This window comes from Vanessa atalanta, chromosome 19 (assembly GCF_905147765.1).
Source record: "Vanessa atalanta chromosome 19, ilVanAtal1.2, whole genome shotgun sequence".
NCBI lineage: Eukaryota > Metazoa > Arthropoda > Insecta > Lepidoptera > Nymphalidae > Vanessa > Vanessa atalanta.
Window position 1 is genome coordinate 4881837 of NC_061889.1, and position 27974 is coordinate 4909810.

Consider the following 27974-nt stretch of genomic DNA (forward strand, 5'->3'; position numbering starts at 1 on the left):
TAATATTATAGAATTTAATTAGGGTACATACAAACATTTTGTAATGTTGGAGTATAATGATCAAACTAATAAGCACTTTTGAATAGCTAGTGACAATTTTTTAGTGTAAGTAGCTTTTCATTTGATTTACTAAAGAATAAGATGTTGGAGAGGAGCCTTAGTAATAAATATATAAAGCATAGTGTTAGTAGTTGCTTTTATAAAAATACATGTATCTATTTACTCTAAATATATATATTTGACAACAAAACATAATCTCATAAAAAATTACTCTCAATCAATACTGCTTTTTGTGTCTCTCTCTCTCGAGTTAATATTGAATACTAGCGGGTTACAATGGTAGACTCCTCTCTTACACATTTATTATAACTAACAGTCATTCTCTGATCTTGTTTTCATCTTATGTATAGTTTAAATTGATTAAAACATTCCATAACTATTAAGTATTCTCTATAATAAAGGAAATCACACTGATATTTCGAAAGCCAACAAAACAAACATAAGCATCCACTAATAAGTGTTAGCGAAAAACAACGTAGTAAAACCGGTTAACGGGCGTCACCGGTCCGACCGTGACGTGCGACGTGCCTGCGACTCCATATTTACAACGGATACTCACTAACATCGACGGCCGCGAACTTCACCACCCGAGCGCGAGCGCGACTCGACCGGTCCGTTCGGATCCGACGGCGCGCCGAGATAAATAATAATACATAGACTACCGTAATGCCTAACGAACGAACATTAAATAGTTTCATCTACCGAGGTCCGTACGCGGTGCAGCGTTTCGCTCGGGAGGCGGCGGGCGGTCGCTCGGGGCGCGGGGGTGCGCGGCGGGGCGCGGGGGCGCGCTCCTACCTACGCTCGGGCAGCGCGCGCGCCGCCGCCCCCGCTCCCACCGCCTCCTGCAACACCGGCGGCGGTCAGACGGGGCGCGGGCGCGTGGGCACGGCGGGCGGGTCAGGCGGCGCAGGTACCTTGGTGCGCGGCTGGGGCTTGGCTCGCGGCGGTGGTTGCGCGGGCGGCGGCGCGCGACGCGCCTCGGCTTCGCATGGCGCAGGCGCGGGTGCGGGGGCGGGTGCGGGAGCAGGCGCACGGGGTGCGGGAGGCGGAGGGGCGGGTGCCACTCGGCCTAGCGATGAAAGCATCAGCCCTCGCAGGAGCGTCGCGCGAGACTCCGTCTCCTCGGGATCGGTTCCGTTCGTAGCGCCTGTATAAGATATTATTGCAAGTTAGTTAAATAATTTCCAGATTTATTTTAGAAAAATATTTTCCTATATTACTATAGGAAAATTAGATAGGTCATTTGAAAAAATAAAACATAAATCACCGAGGAATCCGGCGAGAAGGAACTGCGAATCGGCAGCTTCAGGTTGCGGAGGCGGGTGAGCTGTGGGCTGAGGGGCAGGCGGAGGCGCACTGGCGCAGCTCGAAGACGCCGCTGCTGGCCGCCGAGGCAGCCGTTCTAACTGTTGTCGGGCAGCCTTTAAATTGTTTAAAATTATTATGATTTTTTATTAATGTTGGTTCAGAGCAGCGATATATGAATACACTTACAGTGGCCTGCTGTCGCTCGAGCTGAAGCTGCATCTGTAATTGCTGCAGCTGGCTCGGGGTTCCAGGCTGCGCACCGCGTCGCACGCCCGACAGCTGCGACAACAGCTCCGCAATGGGGTCAACGACCGCGTCGCGCGACGACGGCGACAGCGACGAAATGCCGCCGCTCGTGCTAAACGACATGTAGCGATACACACACGCTTTGAGTTACATACCATGAGAGAGTCACACCTAATGTACATTTTCATCTAAACACAGGAGTAATTGAAAACATACTGTGCATTTAAAAAGAACCATTAATTATATTAAGTCAGATTATTTAACAATACATCGTGTCACATCAAAAAACTATTAATTATATTCCCAGATCCAAGAACGATGTAGAAAATCCAATGTAGTAGTTGTCGAGTGAGAAATATTAGTACCTGAATTGCATGTTGGTTCGACGAGCGCGACTCACGCCGCGGCCAGAGGGCGGCATACGACGCACGCCACCGTGTCGGATACCGCTAGGCTCATCGTATGGTATGGTTAAGGAATCATATTATAATAATTCAAGGGGCATACCTAATACATGACATTCTAAGAAATACAAATACCTAATATATACTTATAGAGGAAAGAGTGAGAGAAGAGGCTACCTAATAGATAAGTAGTATGGTATCATGGTATCATTAAGGAATCATGTGTTAACAATGTACACAATCATAATGATAAAAGCAGTATACCTAATACATATTAGATGTACATACACATTTTAATATACTTTTACTTGGTGGTAGGGCTTTGTGCAAGCCCATCTGTGTTGGTACCACCCCCTCACCAGATATTCTACCGGCAAACAGCGGTACTCATTAATGTTATGTTCTGGTTTGAAGGATGAGTGAGCCAGTGTAACTACAGGCACAAGAATAACATTTTAGTTCACAAGATTGGTGGCTCATAGGCAATGTTAGGAATAATTAATATTTCTTACAGCGTCAATGTTTATGGTGGTGACCAATTACCATCAGGAGTCCCATTTGATCGTCCGTCAATGTATACCATATAAATGAAAAATAAATAATTAAATAAAAAAAACATAAAAAGGAACAATCAATATTGATTGATTGATATTACTAACTACTACCTTTTGGAAGAAGTTAGCGAAGAAGCCACCTCATGAGAAGTGGTTACTGTTAGCCCAGCTATCATATCATTCAGATAATTATAAGAAATTTTTAATGTTGTAAATGCCTTTCTTATTGTGAGACCTATGATGTCTCTTGTGCATTTTATTGAACTGGTTCATTGAAAAAGGCAATATGAAGGTCCTATTAGTTAACAAGTAATAGGACCTCCACACTACCAAAAAAACAAACGCTGGGCACACACCATTTAGATGGTATATATATTGACTTGTATATATAGCCCTACCAGCAGTGCAATTTTGCCACCACTAATCATGTCTTTCATTTATTTAATATTTTGAAAAGGATATCAGAAAAGATATTAGATCTCGAGGTCCAGTTCGGTGTTCAAGTGTAAGGTGGCCCGCAAAGTCATCAGTCACAAAATTTGGTTCTCCACCAGGCATAGATGCACACACTGGACACACTACCTATAAGTTGACACATTGTATTAGTTCCTATGATTTACATTTAAATCATATATGAAAAAAAACAAAAATACTTTATATTTACATATGGAGTTGTTATGTAGGATTATTTATAGATCTTAGTTTAATACTTTGACTAAAACGGAGTCATTAAATATATATATGGGAGAAACAAAAAAAACCTTGAATAGTTGTTTAGCTCAACTTACAGCAAGTGTTGTATCTGCATGTTCTGCAGTGACATGTTCCATGAGAGCTGCATCTGTGAAGCCCATGCGATTGCAAAATGGACATGTGTAGGCTTGTGGCTGTTCCAAAGTAAGTGTTTCTCCGCCATAATACAAGTCTGCAATAATATATAAACAAATATTGAAAATTGTGCTTATTTTAAAAGTATAATGAAACTAATTAGTATATTTTATTTATGTTAAAATGTTTAGATTAATTGGATAATTGAAAACATAACATAACATAAACATGCTAATTATAGTTATATTATTAGCCCTTATATTTCTTAAAAAAAAAACATTATGAGTTGAATATAAATTAATAAAATTATACAATTTCTTATTTTTCTTGTTAAATTTCTTATACTTTTTTAATAGATCATTAATTAAAATGTTATCTTTTAAATTCTAGATGTGTTTGCAGAATATATATTCATACTTATTTTAAGTTGATAACATGAACTATCTGTGACTATGAATAATGTATTTATTACAATTACTTGCATTTTTACTAAAATTTTTGTTTATTAGTGGGTTAAGTAATATTTTGAGTGTCTTCCTTTCATCAAAATCGAATTAGTAACAGGTGAATTAAACTACAGTAATTAGTCTTTGTAAAAAAAATGTGAGAGAAATATCTTAAATCTAACACTATTTTAATCTTGTCACAACCGGATCGCATAAATTTCTCATATAAAAAATGTAGGCCAATTGTCTTACGTTGAGTCAGAAATAAATAAAATCTCACCAAAGTCACTTCTGGAAAGAATACATTGCATGGGATGCTCTGTTGTATGTTGGTTTGTTGTTGCGCCAGACTCATAACAAGCGGCACATAAGTCGTAATCGATGCATATCAAACATTTGTATCGTCGTCCTCTAAAGTTATTTTTCAAACAAGAATCACAGCTGACTCCTGTAATTGTTAATATAATATTAAATAGATATTCTTACTTCTTTCGCGTAAAATGAAGACGATTACACGTGAAAAAAATATCATGATCGTAATTGGTAACTGTTTGTAATTTTAGCTAAGAAATTTGTGGTGACAAAAGCATCGCACAAATTTTTGATTATCATTACCCACCTTCATGGCGATTCATTTTCGCCACAAAATGTCGCCGAAATAATCACTTCTTGGCACCAGAATTACTGCTACTGAATGAGGTATTTGTATTACTAATCTAAAATAAGTAGCACAACATATAATACACTAAAATACAAGACTTTTAACAAAAATTTCCAAGCAAACCTAACCCAACCAGGCCATAATGACGTCACATAATGGCCGTGTGTTGACAGATTAAAGAAGAATCATGAATTGTACAATATCTAACTATTACAAAATAGTCTCAAATTTACTTATCACAAATTAAAATTTAATATTCATAATTGTTCACAAAGTAGTTTAGATCCATTACGTTATTATTTGTCAAAAACATTGGTATAAATATCAACCAGAAATGCCTATGTATTTGTTTTATATTTTTATTTTTGTTGATATTTTAAAGTTATTATATTATACATGGTAAAATAATATGTACTTGTATAAGCTATACATAATAACAAAAAACACCCATGATATCATTCAAAATAAAAAAAATTACAACATGCCAATTCGTAATAATAATCTTTGAAACCTATATAATCAAATTTTAACAGTCAACTTGTCAGTTGTCAATTGTTATTAAGATTTACTTACAAATATAGTGTGAGAAGAAGGTATTTTTAACAAACTTCATTGTTCTTGGTTTTAAATTATAATAGTATTGATATTTCAAGACTGTAATTGTGTTCTTAAATCCTTCATATTACTACAGGAAACTTTCAGTATACCTTTTAATAGTAACGATTAACAAAGGAATAATATTGTGCTGAAATTTGACGGTATTTTGCGCGGGAAGTTGATTTGTAATGAAAAACTTCGTTAGCTATTTTTACTCATAAGCTGTACTAGTTAATTATTATAATTAGTTTAGGGGTAAACCTTAAACTTTACAACAATGGCAGACGCATTAGAACATTTGGTCGTTGATGGTAATGAAGTATTAGAAATGAAGTTAGGTAAGTTAACCTTGCATCTTTTAATTATATTATTCTAATATAATATAATGATGTTTTGCTCAAAAAGTTATCTTTTATAGTCAGATCAGTAGCAGATATAGAAAATGACGATACCAGTTTTGGTCCTGAAATGTGTCATCAAGTTTTTGGAGAGAATGAAAACATTTTTGGGTACACTGACTTAAAAATAAAACTGTACTATAGTGCTGGAAATCTAAAGACTTACCTTGGAATATTATACTCAGACATGGTAAGTTTTTTATCAATGCTAGGACGTCTTCCGTTCTCAAGGATCAAGGATGGAGCTTATTCTGCTACATGTTATTATGATTCAGTGCGTCTTGGGTAACATTCTCGCACAAAATGCAACAAGAACGTTATTTGATAACTAAATATGCAAAATGCTTTTTAAGAGTTAGAGAAATTTAAAAGGTAATCATAGCAAATTTATTGCATGATTCAGTTATAAAATAAATAAAGCTTACTGTTAAAGCCTAAAATAGACAAAACTAATGTTTTAAATGATTTTGTGTTGTATAAATTTACAAAAATATTACATTTCTTTTAAAGAAGAGAATCTGTAAAAGAATCTTAATCAAGATTGTGCAGGCATTATAATATATACCTGGGGCACTGAGCTTTGACTTTGATGTTATATAAAGTTGCTTTTGTGAAAATTTTCAGAAGAGATATAAATAACAAATTGTTTTTGGAATACAATTAACTAAGTTATTATGTTTATAATTTCAATATACAGATAGAACCAAAGAAGTCAGGAGGTCTTAAAGCGGATGATATTGAAGGAGCATTAAAGAATGTGTTGGCACCTGGATATGTAACCAATTTGGATGTCTTTGTCTCTTTGCTAGAGAAGGATAAACTGTTTACTCCTCAAGGAGAACTAATTAACTCATTCACAATAACACCATGTAAGTATTGATGTAATTTTAAAAGTTGCACAGTTAATAAAATAATTTATTTTCATACAGAATATACAAAATTTACATGTTTGTAATAATCAGTATAAAAGATACAACACATAGAATATGTATAACTTCTTATATGTTTTGCTGTTTATTCTAGGAAAAGGAAGGAGTTTGATGTCATGACAATATATGAAAATTTCATGCTTGTAGCTTGTAATTTGTTTTACAATTGCTCAATTTATTAAAAATATATTACCATAATATATACCTTCTAGATGATGGTGGTGAGTCAAGAACATTTGAGGTTTATTATTGTGAGACATCCACACCAGGGTTTTTAAGTTATCATGAAAGACTGCAGACATTTTTGTTATGGTATGTCGATGCTGCCTCCTTCATAGATGTAGATGATGACCTATGGACTTTCTTTACAGTGTGAGTTCTTTGGCAATATATAATATATAGATTTATGCTTGTTGCCATATTCTTGTTCCAAAATTCCATAAAACTCATATATATAAAGATAGTAAATTTTACTTAAGTGGTGCCAATGAAAACACTCACATGGAATGGAAATGCCTTATAAATATGTTCATTTGGGCTCGGCAGATTCGAAAAATACCGCAGCAGCGAAGGCAGTACGCGGTATGCGACGGCAGCGTACGCAACGGTGTACCGCTACTACGCATACCCACAGCACACGCGCCCACGCGTCTCGCAGGTGCTCACCCTGCCGCCTTTTAGAAAAATGGGCATTTGTGCTCATTTGCTACAGGTACTTTGATCTAGTCTTTTTACTTAACCATGAACATTGTCTATAAATCAATAGATTTGAGACAATAATGTATAAAATTTGTAAGTTTCAGAACTAAATATATAAACTTTTGCAGGCCATCTATTCACACTATATAATTCAACCAGAGGTGGTAGATATTACAGTAGAAGATCCATCTAAAGACTTCCAGAGAATAAGAGACTATGTGGACTCAAAGTATTGTGAATCTCTTCCAGCATTCCATCCTTCAAAGTTAACTCAGGGGTCTGTATCATAACATTTTCAGACATATGATATAATGGAGTAATTTTTGTCATAAAATATTCATTTTATTTATTTTAGTTTTTCTGAGGAAATGGCAAAACAAGCGTGCAGCAAATTTAAAATAAACAAAAAGCAAGCAAGACGTATTTACGAAATACTCCGTTTGAAAAACACTAACTTGTCTGATAAAACTGCTTACCTAAATTATAGATTAGATGTTAAAAATAGGCTCAATGCTCCGTTTCAGGTAGGTTTATTTACTAAGTCACATTTCTTTCTTATAATCTATATATTATATTAAATCGCTACATATAATTCCATAGAAAAAAAAATTAGAAATGAAGAAACTAGAGAAAGTTTTAAAACCGGAGGAGTTCGCCGCAACGCTGAATTCGAGTGGCCTGGCTGAAACGCAGGCGCGACTCTCCGCACACTACTTGGCGCTGGAGGCCGACTACCGTCGCGTCGTGCACCGCCTGGAGCACGACTAGTACACCGGCGGACAAGCAAACCGCGATAAATGTTAACAATAACTTGTCAATTTTACTAAATGTCGTCGGAAAAAGTTTTATAAAACCAAATTTTAATTTAAAATGATGGGGGTAAAAACGCGTTTTCGAAATCATCATAATGTAGCTTTTTTCCTTTGTAATTTTATATTAATTGTGACTTAAGAAGATATGTGGAATGTTGTACACTACATAGAATTCATGGTAACAGTATTTGCTTGCATAAATTCTGATTATTAACTATTCCCTAAAATACTCTTCATTTTCGTTTTTATATTTGTTAATACATGATTAAAATAGATCACTTGAATTTTTTTTTGATAATTGTTAATAAATATTCAGTCGGGCAAAACAAAAGTAGGCACTGATATAAATTGTTGATTGTTCTTTGGTTTAAAACCAAAATTTGTGTTGTTTCTAATTGGTTAATTGTTATATAAGTTATTAGTGTCTCGTAATTTGATGTCAAACAAATGTTTATACACGTTAAATAATACCCAATTAATACAATAATAGAATTAAATGTAAAATTACACTTTCAAATAAATTGTTTGTCTACATTGTTATTATTTTTTCATCTATTTTATATAGCAAAATTAATTATTTTTGTTCCTAACTTAATTGACAAAATGTAGTATTGGCTAAAAAAGCAAAGGTCAATCACAAGATAATTAAAGAAAACACAATTTCGATCACATTTTTTTTATTATGATTTTTTATAAAAATAAGCAGGCTTTAAGTGAGATCCTTAGATAACTAAAAACATGACGATTTATTTGTAGAAAAGTCTAAAATCTTACGACGAATTAAAGTAACAAATATACCAACACTCGCGAGCTACATTAAGTATTGCTTTTTGAGGTAGAACTCCTCTCATTGTTATTTAAACGGCGACATTTAATTTTTTAAACGATAATTCTTATGATAAGGATTAGATTGTGGCACAAAATTTTTTTTTTAAATCATAGTAATATTAATAATTCAATTCAATCATTTATTTTATGGAAGGATAGAAATGGAAAATTATGTTTTTTTTAAAGGAAGTTCAGTTTATTAGTAAAATTACACGTATAATCCTGTTGGAATATTCCAAGGTTAGTCAGAATATTTAACAATAAAATAGGACTGAAGTCGATTGTACTGACGTTAATCGTTTATAAACCGATTTGTAATTAAAGCTCTGTATATTCTCTCCATAATCTCTGAAGGTTTAACAATTTTCATTATCTTCGTTGCTTGTTTCAACATTTTGTAAAAACTCTCAGTGAGATCTCGAAACTCCGTCTGTGACGTAATACATTTCACCAAACCACTCGCTATGTTCATCTAAGTACCTAGAAAAGTAAAAGAAGATGTTTTCGTGTGTAAATATCCAATGTCATTTAAAAAAATATATATTCAGGCACTTTTAAAAATATTTTTTATGTAATTGTATAAAAATAGATTTGCAGAAGATTAGATTATCACGGATTTATATTTAATATTATAAGTTGTTCATTATAGTAATCTCACTCCAAGGGCAAAAGTGACCACTTTCGATCAGGTGGAAATAAATAATAAAATGCTAAGAACAAAGAACTTATATTAAAAGTAGAGTTGAACTTTGATGCTGTTATATTAATAACAATGTATTTATTTTGGTTATTAACAAGATTATTATATAAATTATTTCCTTTCCTTACATAATTGCCTGTTATGAAAAGTGTGCAATTCTTAATGTATTTCAAAATTATACATAATCCTTTAATATATTAATATATTTAATACATTTAGTAATTGACGGATTTTTTTCTTATTTTTTTCACATATACAATGGAAAGGTATATTTGTGCTTTTATAGAAGTCGAAGAGCTGTATAAAACAGGGTGAGTATTATGGTGGTTTCTGAAGTAAAAGTAATGTAACAGCCTATACATTACTTATAAATATCTACATATTATATAAAAAAAAATTTAATTAGGTACTTATGTCACTTTAGATTTTGCTGATGGCAAAAAAACAGATCTGCATTCTTGACCATATAATTATTTAAACATTGTTATTTAAATTATATGCAGATAACAATTATAATTATAAGCAATCATACTAAATAGAATAATGAAAAAAAAACAAAACAATAATATAATATACTCACTGTACAAACATATCTATATGTTTTAAAATAAGTTTCAACTTGAAATCAGGCATTTGTGTTGCATTAAGAAAATCTGGGAGTTTTACTGTAAAAAAAATTGAATACACTTTTAAAACATTCTAATAAGATAAGTAATTAACACTGAAAAAATCCATTAAAAGATCACCAAAAAGTCTCGCTAGATGAATCGCTCCATAAACTCTGCAAGGTAGGTGTTCGGTATCTTCTCGAGGTACAATTTGCCACTTCGCTACCTAGAATTATAAGTAATTTTTAGCCACATTTTAAGAATACGTCTTAGTTTTTAACATTTTAAGAAGTATACATTGTAATTGAAACACCATTTTCTCGTTTTCTCTAGTCTTCACAACAAACAATGGTAACGGTATGTTACACACAATATAATTGGTAGCAGAGCCGGAGTTAAAGGAGCCCCAGCCCCTAGGGCCACAAAAAGACCCTAGAGCACCAGAGGATTAGAGGCCCTAATTATTATTTTACAAATTAATTTGATTGAATGAATAGTCAGGATTCTCAATAGTACGTTTACTCTTTTATTTTTAAAAGATTAATTAATAATATTATTATAATTTGACTACAGATATCTAAATAAATATTTAATTAAAATTGTTAACTCGTCGGAATCTCAATTGCGGAGGCCCTTCTCTTGTGGAGGCTCCAGGCGTATCACTGCCGGGCAAAGGGTTCATGTCGCCTAGTAGTGCAGCTGGGCACTGCTGAAAAGTGGATCGGTGTACGCATGAAGTACCTTGTCCAGCAGCTGCGACAGCGGGTTCCGGGCGGGAGGCGCGGGGGGCGCGGGCGGCGGGCGCGCCCAGCGCTCTCCCAGCGACGAGCCGCTGCTGCCCGCACTGCGGACAACACACATGTAACGACCGGCTGGAGTGAGTGCCTGAGTGAGTCTTTAGGGCTCATCGATTTACTTTCAAAAAGCTCTACCTCGACGAGAGTGTTTCGAAAGTCCGCTGCTCTCCTGTTGAGGTGGAAGGCGCCGGCTCTTCGTTTTCCGACTGCGATACAGCAGATTTGTGAGATCGTAACCTGTTAAGTTAGTTATATTTTACAAACTATTTCATTTCAACTGTATTGTTCGTACATTAAAAGGTATGTTTGTTTACGATTTTTAGGTATTATTCATAATTTATTATGTGAAAAGGTAGATGTAAAATTAATTATTAGTTTTAAATCTTGAAACATTTTTCGCACATCTTAACGTTTTGTACAATTTATTTTCATGACATTACTGAGTTACAGAACAGTTAGCCCCCAAACCGCGATGAATAGGCGTGGGAGAATAAGCACTCTTAATAAGCAATCTTTCTTCCTAAGAAAGAAAATCTTTGTCCACTAGTGGGACATATACAGGCTGTTATTTGTTTTATAGACTAATCTGTATCGTAACTCTAATAAGCAATAAGTCAACGCGCATGACCTCCTTGCGAGACTGTGCCTGGGCGCCGCTCGCGGGGAGCGCCTGGCTCGTGTCTCCCCATCCGCTTTCTCCTCCTCTTCCGCATCCACCTCCCCTTCTGCCTCTGCTTCTGCTTCTGCTTCCGCTTCTGCAGCCGTCTCAGCTTCAGCCTCTGCTTCCACCTCCCTATCCGCTTCCCGATCTGCTTCTGCATCTCTCTCTCTTTCCTTTTCTGTCTCGTTATTTTCATGGGATGGTTCTAAATGATCATAATTGGAGCAGATTTTATAATAATTATATGCATATCACACGGAGTAAAAAGAATAGTGCGATAACTAGAAAAGTATCAAAATTATATAAATACGGCTGTAAAAATCATTATTTTTAAATTTAATCTTATCTTTTAATCTTACTTGTACTTTAGCTTTGCGTATTTTGAATTAATTGGAACTTGGTGTTAACTAAATTGTACTGACCATCTCCATTCTCTCCGTGCACGGGGTCGGGAGGAAGATGAGAATATTCTGGAATCTTGGGACTTTTCATGTCTTCTTCTGCTGTGGCTTCGTCTTGAGACACATCTTGCATTTCCTCTTCTTCTAGATCTTCATCCTCTGGTTCTGTTTTTATGTCAGGTCTGGTGATGATTAACAGTCAAAGCTTAAAGTGATTTTGTAATTAATAGTCCATTCATTGAAGACATAAAACGGCTTTCACAATAAAACGACAAGGAAAGTTCAATTTGGTAGATTATGTTAGTTTGGGTTTGAAATAATTTTCCGAGTTTGCGATGATATAAAATAATACTTATAAAATAAGTTTTACTAGAAAATATTCAACTAAAACAAACAAGTCATGGGACGGGGTATCAAAAAATCTATAAGCGACTTACTCATCAATATATTGTCCACATATTTCATAATATTGGTCGAGTTCTTGTTTGTACAGTAAATGACCCCGCAAAATGAAATCAAAGTACACTCGTAATCCATCTGCCACTTCGCGAAGTAAATTTAATCTGAAAACCAAAAAAATACATTAAAAATATTTATTTATGGTAATTAGTATGTATGGTTCAAACTTTTTAGATGATTATGAAATATAAATATTTGAACAGAGATCAAACACGTGGACACCTTAATGACCACAGCACTAATAGTAGAATATAACTTTTAGATTATAATCTATATCCAATAAAAAAATCGCTGCTTTTTTAACGCGAATCACCCAATTACCACTCCATATTTTGACATGAACTTTGTACTATTATTTGAAGAGTGTTGCAGAGGTTTTTGTTTCAATAATATCACAAGGTCTAATAGTAAAACAAAAACCAGCTAAATTTAGCTTCAATGAAAACTTGGGAGAAATCTAATAATCTTGACAGAGAAATACTGGTTACTGTTTGTGTCAATTAGCTGAAGCATAATTCTAGCCAAATTAAGCTAACATGTTATCAATTTTAATATTTTGCACACTAAAATCAGAGCATAAAACTCAATAGATTTCGACTCTTGTGTTGTAATTCTCGACATAATATGAGATGCTGTTATTTATTCGCGAAGTTACTGTCTCATTTTTTCAAATCTTAGGAACTATTAAGTTTAAACTTATTAAGAGCTGTAAAACTATGTTGGATGCCTACAGGACTAAAGTTTATAGTTGGGATGTTGAATCCACAGACATGAACCTATTTAATCTTATAACATTAATCATGAGCGTTATTAGGTACATTTCTTTTGATACTTAGGGTCCAGAAGTCCATCTTAGAATAATATTTTTGTTTCTTTTGTCACTACGTTTAATATTAAACAAGTTTATATTTTATGTATCAATGAGTGTGATATGCAGTTAAAGGTGCTCTATATTCAGAGCAGGCATACTGAGTGAACGGGTAAATGTGTCATTGTATCAAGAATATTGCGAATCAAGGCGCGGGTCGAATTTAAAATTTGTTCAGATTTAATAGAAGTATTACGACTAAATCGACGTAACTTCATTTTCGTAAATAACAATGCTCTGCTTATGGGTATCTACGCTAACTCTCAGTTTTAAATATTTTATTTTAAATATACAATTAAATACATTAGTTTAAAATATATTTATTATTGTTATTAACAATACCATATTTGCAACAAACGAATAAAGTAATTTTATATTTCTATATTAAATAAATAAAATTTCATCGTCACTTTCAAATATGTGTGTATTTAGAATTTAAAATGCAGCCATTAATTTTAAAGTTTTAACCATGTTTTAAAAATTTTAAATTAAAATAATACTAAATATTTGTACTGCAGAAAATCAAATAAATGATTTTCCTAATAGAAAGAAGTTTGTAAAATATAGCTATTAGTGCAGTATTTATAGTAGATTTCGAATTCTACATTTCGTAAAGGTCATTTCGTTTCATTCTAAAATTTTTTTAGTTCAGTGGTTTAATCATCAAATATTTACGTACATTGACGAAAATTGTCGACAAATGCTTAAAGACGGTAACTTACTTTATTTTTCTACTACCATTTAAAATTTTCGAGTTACAATGTTTGAAAAATCAAATATATTCGAGATTTATGGAGGTAAAATATGTACAGAAATGGCTCGGAGAGATGTTTGTATGTCGACGTAATGTGGAATTTGGGGGTCAAAGGGAATCGAACAATACATTTTGGCCGAGTCGTCGAGGTTCTAGTGTCGCAACGAATACGCACCGGCAAGAGACGTCCAGCATGTCGGGCTTGTGCGGCGGGTCGTGGCGCGCGCGCGGCGGATTCCACGCGCCGGCGCGCGCGAACCACTTCACGAACGACTCGAGGATCTGCGCCGCGCACGGCACGGCCGGCAGCCGAGACACGCGCCCGCGCTTCACCACCAGGTGGTAGTCGAACGTCAGCCGGTCTCTGGAATTCCAACACATTTTTTATGATGCCAACTTGGGGTGATTCACCACAAATTTAGGGGGAATCGAGATGTACAGGGGATTTTAGAGTTAAAATTAACAAAAGATTGGTAGAAAAAACTAAAACTATTAGCTAACTAACTTGTATGAAAGGAATATGAGGAAGAAGCAAATTAATTGTATGAAAAATTAAATTGAAGAAAGAAGTTAAGAAACAAATATAAAAATTGTTTTACAATAATTTGAAATTCATCTCAAAAAGGGTGTACAATTAAAACATTATTAGCCTAGCCTAGCCTTATTTAGGAGAATATCTAGATGGTTCTAGGTGATACAATCTGTAGGAGCTGACATTTTAGAGGTCAACTATGACCTCGAAAACTATTCAGAATATCGATAGTACTATCGATAGCTCTCCGTGAGCAATACTATTGATTACGGTAATACTATAGATACTATCGATAGTATCGCAAGTTCTCTGTAAACTATCTATGGTATTGCTCATGGAGAGCTATCGATACTATTGATACTATTTATAGTATTGACACGTGACAATATTATCGCTAACACCTTAACTATCGATAGTCTATCGATAGTGGACTATCAATATGTAACACTGGTTGGCATCACTGCGATAACCGACTCGCAGTCGTACACGGTGATGACAAACGGCAACGCTCTCTTTTGCCGTCATGTTCTCTCCGCCGCCACGCTGTACTACCTTTGTGTATATACCTATCTACTATGTACCTCGTTCCTATGTATTATAATAAAAAGAAAATTATATGTATTTTTAATTTATTAACGAAACTATATTTATATTTATTTTATTTCTAATTATTTATTTATTCAGATATTCTACCGCCAAACAGCAGTACTCAGTATTGTTGTGTTCCGGTTTAAAGGGTGAGTGAGCCAGTGTATCAACAGGCTCAAGGGACGTAACATTTTAGTTCCCAAGGTTAGTGGCGCATTGGTGATGTGAGGAATGGTAAATATTTCTTATCATAAAAAAAAAATTAACAATAAATTTCGATTCGAATGAACTTGACGTCTCTGGAACAGTTTTGAAATGCTAGAAAAATGTAAATAAAATCTCTGCTGGTCTTGTACGCTAGGTACATCTATCGAAAATTTTTGTAAAGGAAAAAGTTGGACGTCTCATGAAAATGAAGCTCTTCAGAGAAAATTTTCTTCATAGTAATCAATTGCGAAAATTTTCCCGGGATCCTAGACTATTATGGTTAGTCATTTTTATTAAGTATAATTATTAAAAAATAATTGTAATCATAATCTGTGATAAAAACAACAATTGTAAAAACATAAATATACCAAAAATATCAACTATAATATAATTTAAATATATATATATTTTTAAGTTTTTGAATCTTTAGTACTAAAGTATAATTTTCTATTTTTCACATTTTTACAACTTACTTCTAGATGGCGCTGTAAATAGTAGCGCCATCTAGAAATTCGCAATTGAACCTAAACGTAACGAAAGATGGCGCTTGTTTGTAAATTTTTAGGAAATACGTTTTTTTAGAAATATTATTTGATAAATAATGCATAATAGTAATTATGCATTATAGTTACTATTATGCATTATAAAAAGTTATCTTGTGCTATAAATTTGAAATGCTTATTTAACCTTTTTTATATGTAATAATAGTATTTTACCAATAATGTCTGAATCACGCTATCAAAGTTTTCTAACTGCTTAGTATATAAGCAAAATTCAAAAGTAAAAATCTCGTGTCTATTGAAAGGAGAGACGGTTAGCACTCCCCTTGACAAGGATGGAACACAATAAAATGGTGAAGGCACTACTTTACCACATTTTTTTTATTATTTTAATTTTTTATGTTAAGCTCTAAATATTTTTTCAATATTTTAATTAAAATAATTTATCATTGATTATGGGTCAAGCAACAAAAAATATTAAATTACCTGAGAGCGGATGGCAGTACTATACTTGCTCTACCAGTATGAGAGTTTGGGGGAGAATTAGGCTGTGCACTAGACCCAGAACCAGACGAAGAGTCTGTATCTCCTGTTTCACCTTCTGTAGTAATAGAGAAACACAACTAAATCATAATTTACCAATATCAACTATTGTACCAATCATTACATTTTAATGAATATATTATATATGAAAACTATGTTAGTTATTTATAAGTAATTATTGCTAGATAGATAAAACTATGATATAGTTATAATATTTATAATGAAGTTGATAGTTGAGAATAATTATGATGAAGTACAGAAGATCATTTAAGCAAGTTATTTATAAATACCATATATTATATTAAAATTAATCATTACCATCTGGCTGAGTACTAGTGGAAGAGCCATCATCGCTAAAGCCATGTCTTGCTCTTTTAGTAGGACCAGAAGTTGAATTTGTACTATTACCCTTCTTGCGTTCCCGCCTATATAAGTATGCTCCTCTGAAACATTAATTTTATTAATTTACAGTTTTGTGTCTTTTGTAAAAATGAGATAAAAGCTATAGTTCTACACATTTACTATTTTATTTAATAAAAATATTAATTACAGTTGTAGTTGTGATTTTTCTGCAAGATCTCGCTGGAGCTGTCGGTTTTCTTCAGTATCTTTTAAGACAAAGTCTTCACTTACACAGCGATCCCAAGAGGAATTCCAACCCTGGAAATGTATTAGGTATTCCACAGTACGCCGTCCACGCTTGTCTTTGCTTTCAATGACTTCTAAAACCTATAAATGGATTGGGGTGATGAAAAAGATATATACAACTGTAAATACGACATAAATTAAACATAAATTCAAAATGTTAATAATTTTATGAGAAAATCGGTATATTTCTAAAATAAATATTTTTATAACATAGTTAAAATTATACTCTCGCAAAAATAAACAAACCTTGGAATCATATAAAACTTTAGCTTTTGTAGGATCAGGTTCATAACATAATACACGTTCTCCTTCGCTAAATTTATATCGGACACCTCTTGTTGAGACCATTACTGGGTTTTACTTATTTGAAATAGCACTATGATGATCCAAATTTGCACAACATTTATCACAGAACCGGCAACATGACTTTGAATCGAATAACACGGGTAATAAACGAACAATTCATAACAAGACACACCCCGTTTGTTAAATGATTGTTATTAAAGTAATAGTATGAGACTGTTCCGAACTTAATGCACTACAGGATTATTAATATCATAATTTGTTTCGGTGTTTACTTAATAGATAAAATTATCAATGAATTGGCTTCTTGTATACAAATTTCGCGTAAACAAATCGCTTGAACCTTGAGGAATACAGATAATAATAAAGTGACGTTCAAAAACTTGTACATTTTTAAGTAAATAAAAAAACAAATTAAATAATTAAAAATAATGATGATTAATATTATTAATGTTTATACGTTAATAATAAACATTCAGTAATCATAACAATACTTTTCCTACAACAATAGGTAAGGGTAAGGTAACTATGGTTACCTATAATGTAGTATATTATATAATTTTGGCGCCAATTTTTATTTATATTATGCTTTAAATTTTTTTGTACTCATTCATAGTAAAAAAATCGTGTGGAGGGTAATTACTATATATCATAGTTCTATTTGTAACGAATTTGAATAGCTAACTAGCTAATAATATACCTTGCAAATCCTGCAAAATTGAACTTAAATGGAATTGAATAAAGTAAAATATTGACGATTAAACTGTTGTGTTTTTGATATAATGTAGTAGTAATTTTTTATGGATTAGATTTGTCACATCATACTTAATATCTATAGAGATAGAAAGAAATCATTATAGATATTTTCGTTTAAATCAAAAACGACAAGTATCATCAATGTGAAACAGGAGTTAAATTATTTTTGTTTACAATACAGGTGAATGAAGATGGTAATTGGAAGGTGAATAATGGTTTGACAAAAGTTTTAACTTAAAACGTTTTGTCACACCATTGACTTATATGTATTCAATGTTTCAGAGTTCAAACAGATGCTGATGCACGTGTTATATTTCCTGAATCTAATATTTATTGATATTATGTGATTATTTATTCGGTTATGTATATAGTAAATGTATGTATTATGTAATTATTTATTAAAAAGAGATATAAGCATCAGAGACATGTCGAGTAATGAGTAGAGTTAAACTAATGAAAACACATAGTTATTATAAATTAAAATAATATATTTAATATAATCCTTGACTACCAAATTTTTCAAAAATTGGACAAAAGCTAGGTTCTAGTTATAGAAGCCATATTGAAATGAGTAAGCGGGGCAAAGGTGTTTGCATGAATGGAATTGCGCAAGCGCCTGGCTGTCCCAGTCCGAAGTCGTGGGAACTAGATAAATATCAAGGTTGTGAATATGCGATGTCAACCACCTACTGATGATTGTCGAAAATAATATTAAATGTACTCTTTTGTCATGGCATTATATTTATTAGAAATACTGAATAGTCATTTTTTAGAATTTTATTATTAATAATAATCTATAACTATTTTATTTAATGGTCAATGGTAGTGGAAGTCGTATAATGAATCTGTATAATTATAATAAATTAACCTTCTGCGACCTCATAACATTTCCTTTGGCAGATGTTAACTTTTAATTAACCTTTTTATGGTGTCAAGTAAATAAATTATGTGTTTATAATTATGTATTTACCTATCTAGTAAAGACGACAAACTATTCATTAAAATAAATAAACATTTAAGAAGTGTGTAATAAAACGTATTAAATTGATGGTAAAATAATTTATTTAACTTATCCTAATGAGAGACATTACATCTTAAAACTCCACTTGTAGTTACAATTATGCGATGCTACTACACTGCATAAGTTTTTGGCATATATTTAGTGGTGGTAGTAAGGAGAAGAGTATGAGATAGCAGGGGCAGCAATTTTCGCTATCGGGGCGGCGTGTACAACGGGAGCTGCGGCGTAGGCTACAGGGGCAGCATGCACGAATGGGCTCACTACTTTAGCGACTGGGGCGGCGTAGGCGACGGGGGCAGCTTTAACAGCCAAAGGCTCCTTGTGCACAACTGCGTTGAATCCGTTGTGGGGGTCAGCAGTGTAGTCAACGGTACGCTTGGTGCCATCGGGGTCAACAACGGAGTAGGAACCTTGTACAACATCGCCATCCCTGGTTTCATGTTGGGATTTGGAGTCACCAGTAAGACCGTCTTGCACATCATAGGCGAAGCTGTATTGGGGATGAGGGTCGTATTCTTCGACGGCAACTTTGGCTACGGGAGCGACTGCAGCGTATTTTGCCACAGGGGCAGCATAGGCCACGGGGGCGGTGTGGTAGACTGGAGCAGCTGCGTGGTATGCTGGAGCTGCAGAGTATGCGAAGGGAGCTGCTGGAAGAAAACCAGCGCTAGCAGTTGCCACGAAGCAAGCGAGAACGATGAACTGAAAATTAAAATCAATTATTCTCTGTCCGCTTCAATGAATATCTTATTCAACTCCGTCAGGGGAATTTGTGTGTTGAAATACCTTGAATGCCATTGTGCTGGTTTGATGTGAGGATGTGGAATGATAGTTGATGGGGAGTGAATAGAGCTTTTATACCGCCGGCGGTGGCTCACCCTTTCACTCGTTGGAGTCGCTCTGACGTTGCGCGACCCTGATGTCTAGCCCTGGGGGCGTTTATCCGACTCCTGTGTGATGCTAAAAAATGTTGTGTGATGCCAAGTTTGTGATTGTTTATTCCCCTAGACTTCCTTAAATAATTAATCCGATGAACATGCGATTGTAAAACTTCGATAGGGTTTGGTTTCGAGATGCACGTAGTTTAAATATTATGCATATGTATATACAAACTGATCTATATAGATCAGTTTGTCTTGTACTCATAGATAAGCGTAAAGGGTTACAATTTCAATTAATTTCATTGTATAGTTTATATAAAAATGGAATGTTTGTAATTTTTAGTAATTTATCATATTAATACGGTATAATTACAAAGAATATTACTTAATTTTAATCAAATAATTATAAAAAAGACTGTTAGAATTTTATCGCTACTTCATCTATATAATGCTAGGTCATTACACTTAGTATACTATATTTTTATGCCAATCAAAAAAGCCGAGTTTTTGTTCCTTTGAAATTGTGAAGATGACATTGATCTATATTTCAAAGCTGACCTAGCATGATTAGAGAACTAGAACTGGTATAGATACTTGAATAATAAATGCCTACACTTTACGACGCTTATGTAACCGGACGCATGATAAAACACTTTTTTTTGTTATACTCGAAAATTCCATTTGCGATTATATATATTAAATCGTACGTTAAAGATTTGATAAAAAAGGTAATTAAGGATATAATTTAGGTAAAATAAATATGTTTATAAATATATAAATACATGTATAATACAACACAGATTATTATTAGTTTAGAGAACATAGGTAGGTATAGATGTTTGTGTTGCAAACTTTGAATCGGAGCATGCGCATGACCCAGGTCATAAATACACAAAGAAAAGCTCAGTGAACATATTATAAGCTATTTATCGGTCACGACATTGCGCTACACGAAGTAAATATTGTCATACACAATAATTCCTTTGAATAAAAAATATATCGCATTTTACTTTATCTTATAAATATCACAAATACTGAAAATTGAAAAAAGCTTTAAATCTTTTCATTAATCATTAAATGTTGAATGTTAAGACTTTTAAGATCCTGGTGGGTTGAGCTACTTTTACTGACAAAGCCACGTAAACGAGCCAATTTCCGTAGGTTATTAAAATAATATTTTTTTAAATTAATTTTATGCGTCAAATAAAAATAAAAATTATGGTAAATATGTCGTTTTAAATACTTGTAGTAATTTTGTAGTTATTCACTAGAATACGTAATTAAATTTACGAACAATTATTTTCGAATGATTTGTCTAAAGGAAGCTAGTATATTATATGTAATAAGTATGTATTAATTTATTTGTGTAACTTTTTCTGTGAAGTATTTTGATTTTGATTTAAAAAAAAAACCTTTTTTTATTAATAAACTATTTTATGTATAGTTAAACTTAATATATAAATATTAAAAACCTAGAAAATAAAAGAAGCATACAAAAATTTTAACTGATTCGTTAAATAATATACGTATCTAAGTCTACTCTTTAGATTTTTAATATTTTTAAAAATACATATTTACGAGGTTATATTGGTCATTTTGACATTTATAAATTTCTATACATTAGTCATTCACTGAATGAAGATATTGAATGATTCGGAGCTAGCCTCCATACCGTTTGAAACAATAAGGGGCACAACCTTGGCACTTGGTATTATACGTAGGTAGTATACAGAGTAGTTATACGTAAATAAAGAAGGTACATTAAAAAAAGTTAAATATACAAATAATAATAAAAATATATTTATGTGAATTTATTAATAAAAAAAACTACATAATTATAATCCGAGGTGGATTTTAATACTTCAAAAAATTATGTCTTGAAAAATATAATTTTTAGATACTTCTTGTTGTATAGTCAGTCCGTATAATGTTAATTATATTAATGTACTTAAGCATTATTATACTTATTAATAATACCGTCCTTAATTAATCTGTGCATAAAGTTAAGCATAGCAACTTATACTTGTGGATCACCCACATTGGCCAGCGCGGGCGCTCTGTGAGAGCCTTAATGTAAGAGATTTAATCGCAGACATTGTGAAATCGATCTATAATATTGTTCTTGTTTCATATAGTCTGGTACTATGTATTTAAAAATAAAATGTTTCAACTGTACGCAAGTCATTCAAATAAAAATGATGAATAAAATCTACTAAAGCTATATATTTAGTAGATTTTATATACCGATGAATATTACCGAAGTTAATTAACGATAATCACATGCTGGGAACTTAGGTACATTTAAGTGGTTTTAAAGTTAACGGTTATAAGAATATAATAATATAATTTACTCTTAAATTTAAAGAATGAAAAGTAATTAATTAACTATTTAAAATTAGTTCATGCTCCAATCCAATCTTATCAAATTAGTTCTAAAAATCAGCATATACTTGGGTGATACCGGGTCGTTTCTGTATAAAGGCAATAAGTATTAATTACGTTAAATTATATGTCGTATAATAATATTTTTAAAATTAACATTGATTTTATAACCACATAAGCGGAAAATGTTTTTTAAAAAAAATAGTACTAACATAACACTGTTACAGAAATATATTTCATAAACTATTTCTTAAAATATTTGTATATAGGAGACTAAATCCATGCTTATAGATTTTTTCTTTCAACCATACAAAATATCGCTATGATCAACTAAATTTACAATAGGCTAGTTGACAAAATTTGGAAATTAGTTTAAAACTATAAGCTTAGCATCTATTTCACCCCAAAAATATACTATTTTAAGAAAAATAGGTTTTTTATGTTAGTATTTTGAGTTTTTAGAAATGAACTTGAAATTGACCGCGAAAAAGGCCAAGACTGTCATGGCGTCTTGAATGACGTCACACCTCGCGAAACAGCCGTGTTTGTGTATGACAGTCAATTGTGTTTTTTAATAAATAATGAATTCCTCGTATTATAAATACTGTATGGTGCCCCAATGTGAAAGTACAATGATAAAAACGCCAGACAAATTATTCATATACGTGTAAAAGAAAGTTATGTGTTAATTAACTGCTGCAAGTTATTTGTACGGTATATTTATATAAGTTGTATGTATCACTCTTGAAATAATTTAATAACGTTTTTCTCTTTATTGGTTAAGTTAAGAATTAAAGTAAAACAACACAGTAATGTAAAATAATGTTATAACAACGTTCCCGCTTCCAGCGTATCCAGAAGAGAGCTTAAATTTCCCGCCAATGTTTTCTTTTTTTTTTAATGTTGCCCGCTTCAAAAATCGTAGCGACAACATCCGGCCCTCCTGCAGACGCATTCGCCCTCGAATGACGTTTTAGTCTGGTGTATACAGCTGTAAACGAAAGTTAAATAATATTTAAAATTAAAATTATATATATATATATAAATATAGTATTCATATAAGGATGTACACGTGATATCCCATAATGAATACTACTCGATCAAGCTTCAACCAGATATCTCATCACGGTAATTGTGATATTAACGTAGGTATTATTCAAGTTATCCCATCAGCGGCTAACTTATTCAAACCTCATGGCTTAACCAGCAGCACCTTAGGTCACTGAGGTTGCATATCACCATGTTATCTTTCGCAAGAGACAGCGTTCACATAGATGCCTGTCACATGCTTTTAACGTATACCATGATTCAATACTCTGTTGACAGCTTTGTACACCAGACATTAGACAATTGCTATATTTTTAAACATTGATATTCTTCGAAGGCATTAAATTTAAGTAACTTACAGTCTTTTTTTTTCTTTATATGCATTTTGACAACATCCGCATTTACTCATCATTGGATATGTTTATCCACGCCTTCATGTTCTCGACGCAAGCGACGCCGTTGTATCGCTTCGAAGACCTCTCAGCTCCTCTCATATCTTCCACGCGATATCTATCCTTTCCTAGGCATTGCTTTATTTGAAAAGGCCCTTTGAACTGAGGCAGTAACTTTTTACTCTGGCCCTCATTGTTATAACTAGGAATCTTGATTACCACCAAATCGCCTACGTTATAAATAGGGGCTTCTTTCCTCTTTGCGTCAAAAGCTTGTTTTTGTTTACAAGCATTTTCTTTAATTTTAGCATCGACCTTTGCTCTTAATTTAGTCACGTCCACAATAGGTACTTCTTCGTCCATCATGTTTTCATGACTCATCTTTAAGCGATAGCCAAAGAATACTTCACTGGGAACCGCCGATGTGGTTTTGTTAATAGTGCTATTTATGCCTTGTTGAATTGTAGGAATATGTTGGTCCCACTTATTGTTTTCGCTATTGGCCCCCATTGTGCGTAACGACTCTAATATAGTTTGGTTGTATCGTTCAACTTGCCCATTGGAACGAGGAACGGCCGTGGCTATAATGTGATGTCGTATCCCTCTATCTTTACAGAATGAACTAAATAAATTAGACGTGAACGCAGTACCTGCATCACATATGAGTCTTTTTGGATTTCCAAATACTTTAAATATCTTGTTAAGCTCATTGATGACACATTTACTTTTTGTACTCTTTACAGGTGAAATAAAAACAAATTTAGTAAAAGAGTCTACTATTACCAATAGGTAAGTATTCAGTTGAGTGGTTTTTACGAATGGGCCTATGTGATCTAAGTGAAGTGTATGAAACGGTCTCGCATATTTAGGAATGGGAAATAGCTTGCCAGGCTTTTTCCCGTGCAAGTTTTTAAAATAAATACACTGAAGACAATTTTTGATATATTTAGTAACAGTTTTCTTTAAGCGAGGGAACCAATACATTGAACTAATTCTTTCTACAGTTTTATCAACCGCGAAATGACCAACTTCATCGTGGTTTGCTCTGATTACCTGCCAGATACATTGTTTTGGAACTAGCCAGCGTCTACCGAATTCCGTGCGCCTATACACTTTATTGCCCAGTAATTCGTAATTATTAAATATTTGCATATTAGACTCGGCCTGTCCTGATTGTAAAATATCTCTAATGCTGCAAATTTTTGGATTTTGTAGCTGTACCGACAGCAACCAATCGCCTTCTGAAATGAACAAAACACTACTCTCTGCACAAGTATTGTGGTTAGCAATGACGACAGGATTCCTGCTTAAGGCATCCACGTGCTGCATTTGAATTCCTGGTCGGTGGATAGTCTCAAACGTAAATTCTTGGGTTTGCAGTACCCACCTGCTAATACGTGGAACAATATCCTGTTTATTTAAAGCATGACGAATCGCGTTACAGTCTGTTATGATTTTGAAGTTTGATCCTAATAAATAGTGTCTAAATTTATTTAATCCTACCACTATCGCTAACAACTCGAGTTCAAACGAGTGGTATTTTTTTTCTTCACTACTTGTTTGTCGACTATAAAAGTAAACTGGCCTCTCCCCTGATTCGGTCATTTGCATAAGAATACACCCTAAGCCCTCACGACTGGCATCGGTATAAAGAAAAATTGGTAACTTAGGATCAAATATTAACAGTATAGTATCACTTGTTAAAATGGATTTTAATTTATCAAAGGCAATTTCTTGTTCTTTTTCCCATTTCCATGTAATGTCTTTCTTTAAAAGGTTACTAAGTGGACGGCATGTCAAAGCACAATCTTTAATGAACTTTCTGAAATAATTTATTAATCCAAGGAATTGCCTTACTTCATGAACTGTTGTCGGTTTAGGGTAGTTATTAATAGCTTTAATTTTTTTTTGACACGGACTTACTCCATTTTTTGAAATATCGTAACCTAAAAATTTTATAACATCCTTAAAAAAAAAACATTTATCATAATTAACGGTTAAGCCGTTTGCAAGTAAGAGTTCTAAGATATTTCTTAAGCAGGTGACATTTTCCTTTAATGTCTCTGTTGCTATTAAAATATCGTCCATATAATTTATGACCCTATTAAATCTTAAATTGCCTAATACAGAATTCATCAATCTTTGAAAAACGGCCGGAGCATTGCACAGGCCAAACGGCATTCTCAAAAATTCATAATGCCCGTCCAGAGTGATAAATGCTGTCTTATACACGTCACTTTCTTTAACCATAACATGATGGTAGCCGCACTTTAAATCAAGTACCGTAAAATACTCGCAACCGCGTAACCTATCAATTAAATCTTCAATAAGTGGCATAGGGTACTTGTCTTTTATTGTGATTTTATTTAATTTTCGGTAATCTATACAAAGTCTTTTTTCTCCGGAGGCTTTATCAACCAATAATGCGGGACTAGCATATGGCGAGTTACTGCAACGTATGATGCGATTTTTTAGCAAATCTTCGATAATTTCTCGCGTAATTATACGCTCGCGATCTGACATACGATAAGGGCGCTGTACAACCGCTTTATTGGTCGCTAGTTCAATTTCGAGTTCGATACCAGGTACTTTGCCCAGGCTACTCAAATCATTCGTAAAACATTTAGGATAGTCTGACAAAATATTTTTAATAAGGCTTTCTTTAGATGTTTTGTTATCTATGGTACATATTTTTAATTCGCTTTCATTACTAAATTCACTAATAGTTCTAAATTTCAACGAATTACCGATACGGCTATACATTATGCTTTTATTTTCAGTAAAATTTCTACCTATGAGTACCCCGCAACCAGATAACTTTTTAACAATATACATTTTAACGGGAAGTTCTACATCGTCCATTCGTACTGTACAAGATACCCCATAATCTACAATCATCTTATGATCATTTGTAAACCCGAATAAAGAAACTGGGGTTTGTAACTTATACGGTTGTAATGAATATTCTTCAACAAAGTCAGAAACAATTAAGGAACAATCGCTACCCATATCAATAAATGCACGACATTCAAAAGTACTATTAATTAAAATGTTTTTAAAAAATTTTTGTTTCGATTCGGACTCGCTAATAAATTTAACTTCGGCATCTTTTTCCGGTTTCATTTTTAACCTACTCATGCAAGCCAATTCTAAATGGCCTGTTTTTTTACAAAACGCACAATTTATATTACCCTTTACGTCACAATCACTTCTTTTATGTCCGGATTCTCCACAACGAAAGCAACGGATATTGCTACTTCTAGTTCCTGAATCGGCATAATTCATACTCAAACTATTACTTGTATTATTATTTATAGGTACATTTCGAGATTGAAAAACCTGTTTTGATATATAATTGTTTTTTAATTGGTTACTTTTCTTTTCTTTTTCGCATTCATACACTTTGGCATGTAAGAAGGACGCTAATTCGTCACAATATCTAAAACTACCTGATTCCGATGCAATCGATATACTTTTATCACCTATTGTCCCTACAATAATCGAAATGATGTCTTGTTCCGAAAAAGATAATGATAATTTATCGATTCGACATTTTTGTTGAAAAAAAAATTCATATAGTGATTGCCCTTCGAAAGGCCTCGTGTCAATTAATTCTTTTAACAAAATGTAGGTATTTCTTTTTACCTGAAAAGTATCGGATAACCTATCACGCCACTGCCGCCATTTCCACGTAGTCCAACGTGTTTCAGTCTTTTGTAACGAATCGTACCAAACTTGGGCAGTTTTTCTTAATTTTTGTAATGATTGAAATTTAGTCATGGCATCTGACCAACCGAACGCACGGGCATTAGCTTCTACCACATTAATCCACATATCGATATTATCACTCAAAGGATCAAATTCTGGTATCACAGTCGACAAGATGGTACTTTGACTCACGGTTGACTTCTTTACATGGCGGCGACGCCGGCAGCGATCCCTCTCACTAGACGATGATGATGAACTTGATGAGGTGGAACTCGACGATGATGGTTTCCTCCTTACTTTGCTACGTGTTCGCTTTCGGTTTCGCGGCATCCTGTCGGTCGTATTATTCGTTATCCCACTTCTGATGTAAAAGAAAGTTATGTGTTAATTAACTGCTGCAAGTTATTTGTACGGTATATTTATATAAGTTGTATGTATCACTCTT

General features: G+C 33.4%; 4 protein-coding genes and 1 non-coding gene across 7 annotated transcripts; 2 read left to right on the forward strand and 3 right to left on the reverse strand.

Moving 5' to 3' along the window:
* LOC125071447 (E3 ubiquitin-protein ligase KCMF1) lies at nucleotides 1-4670 on the reverse strand. 3 transcript variants are annotated; one of them, XM_047681699.1, is made up of 8 exons: nucleotides 4469-4670; nucleotides 4130-4297; nucleotides 3364-3500; nucleotides 3038-3157; nucleotides 1983-2077; nucleotides 1558-1729; nucleotides 1331-1484; nucleotides 1-1210 (listed from the first exon to the last, which is right to left on the reverse strand). In XM_047681699.1, the coding sequence occupies exons 1-8, from the start codon at nucleotides 4482-4484 to the stop codon at nucleotides 924-926; spliced, it is 1149 nt and encodes a 382-aa protein (XP_047537655.1). In that variant the 5' UTR covers nucleotides 4485-4670; the 3' UTR covers nucleotides 1-923. The 3 variants fall into 3 exon arrangements, with proteins under 3 accessions (XP_047537655.1, XP_047537656.1, XP_047537654.1); XM_047681700.1 differs by having other exon boundaries at nucleotides 1331-1469; nucleotides 1558-1738; XM_047681698.1 differs by having other exon boundaries at nucleotides 1558-1738.
* Nucleotides 4671-5069: 399 nt separating this feature from the next.
* Nucleotides 5070-8483, forward strand: LOC125071326 (histone acetyltransferase type B catalytic subunit). Its single transcript, XM_047681524.1, has 8 exons — nucleotides 5070-5445; nucleotides 5526-5695; nucleotides 6203-6374; nucleotides 6647-6806; nucleotides 6981-7146; nucleotides 7262-7410; nucleotides 7489-7657; nucleotides 7734-8483. The coding sequence occupies exons 1-8, from the start codon at nucleotides 5385-5387 to the stop codon at nucleotides 7899-7901; spliced, it is 1215 nt and encodes a 404-aa protein (XP_047537480.1). The 5' UTR covers nucleotides 5070-5384; the 3' UTR covers nucleotides 7902-8483.
* A 461-nt stretch (nucleotides 8484-8944) lies between these two features.
* LOC125071342 (protein male-specific lethal-3) lies at nucleotides 8945-17659 on the reverse strand. Its single transcript, XM_047681547.1, has 13 exons — nucleotides 17286-17659; nucleotides 16942-17120; nucleotides 16710-16834; nucleotides 16335-16449; nucleotides 14197-14385; nucleotides 12378-12503; nucleotides 11962-12122; nucleotides 11507-11744; nucleotides 11014-11115; nucleotides 10823-10925; nucleotides 10220-10307; nucleotides 10054-10138; nucleotides 8945-9253 (listed from the first exon to the last, which is right to left on the reverse strand). The coding sequence occupies exons 1-13, from the start codon at nucleotides 17385-17387 to the stop codon at nucleotides 9181-9183; spliced, it is 1686 nt and encodes a 561-aa protein (XP_047537503.1). The 5' UTR covers nucleotides 17388-17659; the 3' UTR covers nucleotides 8945-9180.
* On the forward strand, nucleotides 16140-16230 carry LOC125071619. Its single transcript, XR_007119931.1, has one exon. It is a non-coding gene; the product is annotated as a U6atac minor spliceosomal RNA (small nuclear RNA).
* A 1483-nt stretch (nucleotides 17660-19142) lies between the features above and the next one.
* Nucleotides 19143-20007, reverse strand: LOC125071517 (larval cuticle protein A2B-like). The gene is made up of 2 exons (XM_047681802.1): nucleotides 19906-20007; nucleotides 19143-19821 (listed from the first exon to the last, which is right to left on the reverse strand). Exons 1-2 carry the CDS (start codon nucleotides 19915-19917, stop codon nucleotides 19258-19260), a joined length of 576 nt encoding a protein of 191 aa, XP_047537758.1. The 5' UTR covers nucleotides 19918-20007; the 3' UTR covers nucleotides 19143-19257.
* Between the last annotated feature and the right edge of the window lie 7967 nt (nucleotides 20008-27974).

Excerpts from the sequence above, each read along its gene's own strand:
- LOC125071447 (XM_047681698.1), bottom strand. Across the intron at positions 3,501-4,129 it reads TCTTTCCAGAAGTGACTTTG|ACTTGTATTATGGCGGAGAA; the intron begins GTGAGATTTTAT and ends ATATTATTGCAG. Across the intron at positions 3,158-3,363 it reads ATGCAGATACAACACTTGCT|GTAGTGTGTCCAGTGTGTGC; the intron begins GTAAGTTGAGCT and ends GTCAACTTATAG.
- LOC125071326 (XM_047681524.1), top strand. The coding sequence starts at position 5,385 with ATGGCAGACGCATTAGAACATTTGGTCGTTGATGGTAATGAAGTATTA. Across the intron at positions 5,696-6,202 it reads GAATATTATACTCAGACATG|ATAGAACCAAAGAAGTCAGG; the intron begins GTAAGTTTTTTA and ends TTCAATATACAG. Across the intron at positions 6,807-6,980 it reads CTATGGACTTTCTTTACAGT|ATTCGAAAAATACCGCAGCA; the intron begins GTGAGTTCTTTG and ends TGGGCTCGGCAG.
- LOC125071342 (XM_047681547.1), bottom strand. The coding sequence starts at position 17,387 with ATGGTCTCAACAAGAGGTGTCCGATATAAATTTAGCGAAGGAGAACGT. Across the intron at positions 16,450-16,709 it reads CACTAGTACTCAGCCAGATG|AAGGTGAAACAGGAGATACA; the intron begins GTAATGATTAAT and ends CTATTACTACAG. Across the intron at positions 10,139-10,219 it reads TCATCTAGCGAGACTTTTTG|TAAAACTCCCAGATTTTCTT; the intron begins GTGATCTTTTAA and ends TTTTTTTTACAG.